The 9165-nt window shown below is 36.7% G+C and overlaps 1 protein-coding gene across 1 annotated transcript in view; it reads left to right on the top strand.

Moving 5' to 3' along the window:
• Positions 1 to 9165, top strand: part of NDUFV3 (NADH:ubiquinone oxidoreductase subunit V3) — a 17531-nt gene that overhangs the window by 4439 nt on the left and 3927 nt on the right. The window contains exon 3 of the mRNA XM_015826182.1: positions 6215 to 6892. Coding sequence (XP_015681668.1) covers positions 6215 to 6892 — 678 coding nt within the window. The remainder of the gene's footprint in view (positions 1 to 6214; positions 6893 to 9165) is intronic.

The raw sequence follows: 9165 nt of genomic DNA, 5'->3' as shown, positions 1-9165 counted from the left end.
TTCAGGTCCCTTCTCTGAAATATTGTCATCTAATGGGATCTAGGAAGTTATGCTTTTTCCATGGCTTATCCCTACCTTATGGAACACACTCCCCTGGCAATCTGGCAGCCCCCCCCCCCCCCGATAGCCTTCTAGAAAGCAAATAAAACTGCAGGCATTATGAAAAAGAGATGGAGCCTGCAGAGAATTGTTGGAGCACGCGAGGAGGTTGATGAAAGCAGTGAGTTTCTAGTTTTTTTTATGATTGTGAGCCACCCAGAGTTGTTTTGAAATAAGTGGCCATAAAAATCTTAAATTAAGGAATATATAATACTTTAATTTGATTCTATATGAAATCATAGAAAGTCTGAAAGAAACTTACTGTACTGCATGATACAATGAATGCATGCTGCCTGAGGGAACTGACAATCTCTGAAAAAGTTACAATCTCAATGACTTTGAAAAATCACTTTGCATGTATGCTAGCATTTTTTCTTAACAGCCTAATAAAGCTGCTTATTTTCTGCATCATGAACTAAAACATTCTTTATAGCAGTTTGTAACAACTTGTAATGTATGTATTTCAAGAAGAAATATTTATAACATTAGGGTTTCAATAAATCAGAACTTGAGAACTTAAATAGCTATGATCGGAATTAAAATGGCTAGTGCAAAACTTGATTTAATATTCAGTTTTCAAAAAATGCAGCATAATTGGTTTTCATGTATCATACTTTAAAATGTTTATTCTATTACAGTTTGATGATTAATGCAGCATAATGTCTATGATGTTAAGTTTTGTACCTCTATTTTATCCAACAGTTCTAAAATAATTATTAAAAGCTCATACTGTTTGTATCAAAATAAGTTTGTCAGTTTGATTTGATAGCTTGTAAAAAAAATGAAGGCAGAGAATGATCTAAAAAGTCTCATGGTTTTCCAGTGCTATAATGGGAAAACAAAGAGGCAAAAGTTGTTTTGTGCTAATAAAACGTGTAAGCATCACTAATATGCGTAGATACAGCTTTCTCGATAGTGTACATTAAAGAGGCTCTACTAGTTTGTCATCAATTACTATTTAAGTAAAAAGAAACAGAACCTCATCTTTATTTCATTGTTATACTTTGAATGATTAAACAGCCTTGAAAACAATTTCTATACATACTTGCCAACTATGAGGATAAACTCTTTTCAGTCAGAGCCATTTTACTTGCTCTTGAATGTTATGAAGAGGTTTGAGTAGATAAAATTGTGCCTTCTGCTGAGAAGTAACCATTGCCTATTAATAACTAATTGTTACCTGACACAGGTAGTCCTTGACTTAAAAACCATTCATTTAGTAACCTTTCAAAATTACAATGGCACTGAAAATAATGACTTATGACCATTTTTCACAGTTATGACTGTTATAGCATCCTCATGATGATGTGATCAAAATTTGGATGTGTAACAATTGACATATATTTATGATGGTTGCAATGTCCTGGGGTCATGTGATCACTTTTTGCAACCTTCTGACAAGCAAATTCAATGGGAGAAACCAGATTTACTTAACAAGCATGTTACTAACTTAACAGTGATTCACTTAACTGTGGCAAGAAAGGTTGTAAAATGGGGAAAAACTCACTTAACAACCCTCTTGTTTAGCAACAGAAAATTTGGGTGCAATTGTTGTCTTAAATCAAGGACTAAAAGTTACTTGATAAATAAATTGAATAATCCTGCAGATGTATTTTGAAATGGTGTCCTCCTTACCTTAGTAATGGCCACTGCTGATATGTCACATTGATAATTTCATCTGTTTGCACAACTATAGGTAATCCTTACTTAACAACAATTTGTTTAGTGGCCATTTGAAGTTACAATGGCATTGAAAAGAGTGACTGAAGATCAGTTTCCCATGGTCACATGATCAAATTACGGTACTTGGCAACTGGTATGTATTTATGACAGTTGCACTGTCCCAGGGTCATGTGATCACCATTTGTAATCTTCCCAGCCGGCTTCTAAAGTCAGTGGGAAAGCCAGATTTACTTAACAAGTGCAGTGATTCACTGTGGCAAAAAGGTAATAAAATGGGACAAAATTCACTTAACAACTGCTTTGCTTAACATTAATTTTGAGCTCAGTTGTAGTTGCAAATTATGGACTACCTGTATGCACTTATCTGGCTTAGCACCATGATTGGATTATTTGTTTATTAAATGTCTTTGAGCACTTTAGCTTGAGGTTCCTATTTAATACACTTGGAACAAGTCAGAATATAATGTATTTTCTTAGATCTAAAAAACCATGTAACTCCCTGCTTTGTTGTATTTCCATAATCAATTGATTTAAAATACAGGCTGACATGAATAGTTTGAACTTATCAAGTGAAGTTGACAATTAGTCAAGGAATTCACTTGGTACATTCTACCAGAGGAATCTAGGGTGAGAGAGGACAGTATTGAAGAAACAATGTTGATTCAAGTGGTGTTTTACCTCAAGAATAAGTAAGAGATCTCTGGAAGATGTCAGGTAATTAATGAAGTACAAGATGGTGTAGGCCAGGGGTACCCGTTTGCCACCGAAAACAAAACACTGGGAGTCGCAAAACCCTTTTGATATCTAAAATGAAGATAACACTGCATATAGCCTTTTTTACCTTTATTATATATATATATATATATAATATATATAATAAAAAGGTAAAAAAGGATATATGCAGTATCTTCATTTTAGATGTCAAAAGAGTCTCTCTGTCTCTCTCTCCCTCCCTCCCTCCCTCTCTTTCTATCTCTCTTTCCTCTCCCTCTCTCTATCTCTCTGCGATCTTCTGCTCACCTGGCAAGCTGCCTTCAAGCTGTTCTCCAACAAGCTGACACACATTCTTATTGGGCTAGCTCAAGGGTAGGCAACCTCGGCTCTTTTATGACTCATGGAGTTCAACTCCCAGAATTCCTGCATCAGCATAACTGGGCTAGCTAGCTCTCTCCTGCCATTCCTGCTTCCTGCAGAGACGCAGCAAAGGGAGGAGTCCCGCCCAATAAGCTTGTCAGCTCCTCGGAACAGGGTGAGGCTACTCTCTTTTTTACACACACAAACAGAGAGAGGGAGGGAGGGAGAGAGAAGCTCTGTCTCTGTCTCTCTGCAAATGGCAGAGGAGGCTGGGAGCCGCAGGGGAAGGCTCAAAGAGCCACATGTGGCTCCGGAGCCTCAGGTTGCCGACCTGTGGTGTAGGCCAACAGCTAAAAAGGAACCAAATTTGTATTGGTTGTATGGCTGTTTCCAGTAAAAGTATATGACAGACATGTCAAACACAAGGCCCGGGGACCGGATGCGGCCCACGAAGTGGTTTCATGTGGCCCATGAAGCCATCCTGGAAACAGTGAGGGAACAGCCCCTCTGCCTTGGCCCTGGCCCAGGCCAGCTGGGAGCCAATGTACAATTTTGTCGTGGCCATCTATGCTGAAACGCATTCAGTCTTAGCTCCATAAGCCCCCCCCCGCATGGCCTGAGAGGAACAGTGAGGCTCCTACAGTGGACCATGCCTTGGCACTTGCCCTTGTCCCATCCCCTTCTGCCAGAGACCCTCAGATCTATCCCACTCCTGCCCAGGCCCCCACAGGCAACCTTGATGCGAACGATGTAGAGCTGGCCACACCCATCCAGTAGGCCACACCCACTCCATCCACACCCACCCAGTAGGCCGCACCCGCCCAGCCCCCTGAGGGCAACCGCAACGCTGATGCGGCCCTCAATGAAATTGAGTTTGACCCCCCCTGGTATATGATGTTCTCTACAATTATAATCCTAAATCATTTTTTCTCACACAAACCAAACTAAAATCAAATTTGCTCACATAGCAGATAAAGTAACAGATATCCATTAGGAATTGCTTGAAACTGAAGATGGAGATTTATTTACCAAATAGTTCTATATAAGAACCAAATAATATAAAAAGCTAATATTTTGGGAAACTTGAATTAGAACAACTTTCCTTGCTATATTTCTATATTCAGGAAATGTATTTGTAAAATACATTTCTAATCTAATCTCATTTACTAATCTAAAGGAATCCTGAGCCACTATGATGACAAAATCCTGCTGACAGTGATTAGCGATCATCAGCATTTGAAACATTCCTTTAATTTACAGTTCATGAACTTTTACTTGGATAGGCAACAATTTATTGCTTTTAACATTGCTTTTCTAAAAGAGGCACCATATTCTCAAAATAAATGATTATATAAGATAGTTTTGTTTTCATTTTTGTAACTTTCACCTGTATTTTATTTCACCATTGAAATCCTCTTTTTAGCCATGTAAGATGTAGTGGAAACATAAAATATTAGTGGGAATGTTTAGTGAGAAATTTTTCAACAAAATATTACATTAGTAATAAACATATTATTTGAAAATGCTTTTTTAGGACCTAGTCTTCTGCAAGAATACCCCAACTGGCAAAAAATTGCTTGGCTAGCACTGTTTTTAAATGTGTTAATGAAACAGAATGTTATCCCAGTATTCAAGGAATTATGGGTACTCCTAAAATAGCGTGCAAAATATCTTGCACTGATTCATATAAGGATTTTTAGGACCATTGACATTGTACATAAACAGACTTTTGTGGTATAGTCATTTTCATTCTTGAAAATTTAGCTCAGAAGAGCTAGTTTCCTTACTTTGGAAACGATGCATATTTATTATTAAATTTGTATGTTGCCTGACTTCTAATGACTATGAATGGCTCTCAAGTAAAAAATTATATTTTCAATACAATAAAAACAAAAAATACAATATAAAAGTTAGCAAGATGATAGCACTGAAATGGAATGGAAAAATAGAATTCAGGGAGGTTTCACTCGCTGTCGCAAAAGGCCTGGAAGGAGAGCCAGGTTTTCAAGCTCCTTCAAAATACCAACAGGTATGGTCCATCTGGATCTCAGGGAGAACCTCATTCTAGAGGGCACATGCTACTCCAAAAAGGCTCATATCCGGGGTCCTCATAGATGCCATTGTTTAATTGAAGGAACCTGCAGCGCACTAACTCTGCCACATCAAATTAGCCAGGCAGATATATGGAAGATTAGTACTACCTGAAGTAACCAGGCCCTGTATCTGTATAATGAAACACAGAAGTTTCATTCCCAGAGTTGCATGCTAGTAATGATTTTTTTTTAAAGTTAGATGCATTCCTGAAGGTTGTCTTTTTTAATAGGAGTTGGAAGAATCTCAATATAAACAGGTAGTCTTTCCTCAGTGCCATTGCTGGCATTTGGACAAATGCTGCCTTTATCCCTGCTTCTTGATATTCAGAGGCATAACATTTTTTTATCATTGCAAATAGACATCTTGATTATCAAGATTGATTTAACTGAACCAGACAATGTTTTAAGTTCAGTGGAGGCAAAGATATAACAGGTATTCTTTATGGGAATGTGCTTTGGGGAAACACAGTATAGCTTGTATGAATTAAAGAAAACTCCTAACATTTTTGCATAGTCTTAACTTAAAAGAACAGGTAATATCCCTAAAAGCACAGCTTCTTTCAGTTGTTGGATGTTTATCTTTATACCAAGTTTGATGGTATGAAGCCAGTGAGTTCTTTGTTTGCCCCTTCTTGATCCACTAATCATTCCTAGCATCATTGACTTCTCCAATGAATTTGCATGGATGACATGTCCAAAGTAAATCAGACTACATCTTCTAGTGTTTCTGATTTTATAACATACATACGTACATACATACATACATACATACATACATACATACATACATACGTGTATTGATGTATTTATAATTAAATAAAATATATAACTTAATAAAATAAAAGCCTCTCTGTGAGAGAGATGTACGTATAATAAGCTTGGCATTATATATCAATAATTTTAAGTTATTTAAGTTGCTTTGGATAGTGAGATGGGCAGCATATAAATTTAATTAAAAGTATTTGTAACTGAAGGATATATTTAAAAATGTTTTATATTGATATGAAATGTAGTAGATGTTTTTCTGAAGCAATTGAAATTTGTACCGGTTAATTCCACAGATAAGTTTGTACCAGAATGACATATTATAGTGATAGCCTTGAAAGTATTTGTCTAGAAATTATAACCCCTTCTTTGCCAACTAAGAAATTGAAATTAGCCAGCTGGAATTAGTACTAAAAGAGCACACCCAACTATTAACCTACCAAAATGGAGGTCGGTTTTCCTTTAAAAGCTGTCTCCTAATTTTTTCCCACAATTTACAGATAAGGGGAAGATCATAACTAACTGTAAACCTGATGCAGCTGTAAAATTAACAGATGAAGATCTGAGAAAATTCTTGGCAATGAAAACTTTGGTAATGTTTCCTCAGAAGGCACAGTTTCCTTTTGAGAGAAAGCCAGTTTTCTCTTCCACAGAAGGATTAGGGAAGAGGTTAACAGATGAAGAGTCCTCCTCTTCATCAAGTTCTGAATCAGGCTCTAGCTCTGATTCTGAAGATGATGAATTCAAAGAGAAGCCACACAGACAAAAGAAACTCTACGGCACAACCGATAACAAGCAGTTAAAATCGGATATGATAAAAACTGCTTCAAAACAAAGGCCTAAAGAAGTACCAGTACATTTAAAGAGCAAGAAGCTAGGAATAGTGAATGCAGAGAGTCAAAAGCCAACAGAAGTTTCATCTGAAAGCCTGGAAGTACCTCTCTCTAAAACTGATCCACAGAGAACTCGGCTGGTACCTCCACAAAATATATCACAAAATCTGGAACAGGATGAAAACATTACACAGAAAATGCAAAAAACTGAGATGCAAGACAGAGTTTTTGAAGAACCAGGGCCTGAAGTTTCAAGGGAAAGAATGCCTGTAATAAAAACCACCCTGAAGGAGGAGATCATCCCAGAAGTGGAAGCTCAAATTGAAGAACAAAGCACTCCACAGGGTATCACTTTATCTTCTTCTGCATTAGTTCTGTTGGTTGAAAGGAATTATATAAGCAAATGTCCTATATTCTGACTTTCCCATCATTTGAAGCAGTGCTTTAAAATGTTTCTTTCCGCTTTCCTAATGTACTTTCCGAAGAAGGCTTTTTCACATTACTCACAAACTGTTATACTCTTTTGCAGTTACGTTCTCTGATTCTCCCATTAAGCTTTAAAGGTGCTGAGGAAAGATTTGGGGAAGGGGAGGAAACAACATTCTATCTTTGCTATTTTCTCTTGTTTGAAGTATTAAGGGAACTTAAAACATTCAAAATTGTGATGACTGTGTGAAAATGTCTTCATAAAGGAAATGAAAATGTTGTCCCTACTTGCTAAAGCACAGCCTATAGACTTGTGATTGACCTGTTTTCAGACATTTCTTCTATCTATCTGTACTTGCTCATAGCTTAATGTTGCTTTTTGTTTTTGGAACTTGCTGTTTATGTGGTACTTTTCACTCTTTTTCACGCCTTCTTGAACCTTGTGATACATACATAAATACAGAGAGATAGAGATACATACATCAGTTCTGTAAGGAAGCAAGTTTACTTTGACCTTGTCTGTAGGTCAGCAAAGTTATCACTGTTAGTGATTTAATCATTATAATGCATGTTTGCGTCAGATGGTTTTCCTTTCTGCTCTCATTGCCTTCATCCTTTAATATTCTTAAAATATTCTCTTAATCTCAAAATACCCAAATAAATTCTTAAAGTAAATATCATGTTCTTCAAATTGTGAAAACCTCCCCATGAAGCTTTCCCTGTCCAGATAATGTTCATTTTTCTATATTTTAAATTCTGTAGTATATATCAATATGATTTTTAACATATATTATTTTCAATAATCTATCCATTTATAAATACAGAAAAAATAGTAGATACCAGTTGTAATATGAATTAACAAATAAAACTTGTAATTCAGTATGCATGTCAAAGTGATAAATATCCTCAACGATTTTGAAGTTTATTACCTAACCACCACCACCCAAATCTTCAATTATTTTGAGTTCCAGAAGGGGGCAGCCTTGGAAAGATAATGGCAGAAAAGACATGGCCTGGCTCTCTTTTAGTTTAGCTTGGCTAGTCTAGAAAATTAGAACGGGAGATTAGAGAAGGTAAAATTTGTAATTTCTAAAGATGACTATAAATAGTCTTTTAAAGTGTAATTCTATATAGATATAGCATTGATAAATGTAACTAAAAGCCATAGATAAATATTACTAGGCCAACATTTCAGTGGAAAGGCTTAAACTATTACTAAATGTTGCTATAAAAATACCGTATATTGAACACTGAGGAGTACATATCCAATTATTCCCTGTATATTTACATTTATCTAAAATGTTTTAAACACTACTAACAGAAATCATTGGAAAAATATTCCATTTTACAGATAGTCCTCGACTTACAACAGTTCATTTAGTGACCATTCAAGGTTTACAATGGCACTGAAAAAAGTGACTTACAACCATTTTTCACACTTAAGTCTATTGCAGCAACCCCATGGTCATGTGATCAAAATTCAGATGGTTACAAAAGCTCATGGAATGAGCAGAGATGGCTAAATTGACTGTTTTGGTAAAAGAAAAGAACATATATACTTTTGTTTCTACCTGGAAACCGCTTCTAGACTTTGTGCTTGAGGTGGAAAAAAATGATACTATGATTTTGGGTTTTACTGATTAGATTGATTTGTCGATACAGAAATGGCTAGTTTATATCACTATAGAAACGTAAAAAGTTGAGATTCGATCTTAATATTTTATTTTACTGCAACAGAGGGAGTCGGAAGTCAACACCTTTTGTTTCTTCCCCTCCCCTTCTCCACACTTTTTCATCTTCCCTTTTCCTATTGTCGTCCCTTACTATTTGCTTTTGTAGTTTCATATTTTATGTTATAAATAAATAAAATTATTTTTTTAAAAAATTCAGATGCTTGGCAACTGCCCCATATTTATGACGTTTGCAATGTCCTGTGGCCATGTGATCCCATTTTGCGACCTTTTGACAAGCAAAGTCAACAGGGAAGCAAGATTACCTGGTTACCTCCGAGACCGCCTTCTGCCACAGATTACCTCCCACCGGCCGATACGCTCCCACAGAGAGGGCCTCCTCAGGGTGCCGTCAACCAGACAGTGTCGGCTGGCGACCCCCAGGGGGAGAGCCTTCTCTGTCGGAGCACCCACCCTCTGGAACGAGCTGCCCCCAGAGATCCGGGTGATTCCGGATCTCCC

This window comes from Protobothrops mucrosquamatus, unplaced genomic scaffold (assembly GCF_001527695.2).
Source record: "Protobothrops mucrosquamatus isolate PMUCROS unplaced genomic scaffold, P.Mucros_1.0 scaffold2997, whole genome shotgun sequence".
Taxonomy (NCBI): Eukaryota; Metazoa; Chordata; class Lepidosauria; order Squamata; family Viperidae; genus Protobothrops; species Protobothrops mucrosquamatus.
The sequence above is the reverse complement of the archived record's forward strand: the minus strand, read 5'-3'. Positions and strand labels throughout refer to the sequence as shown.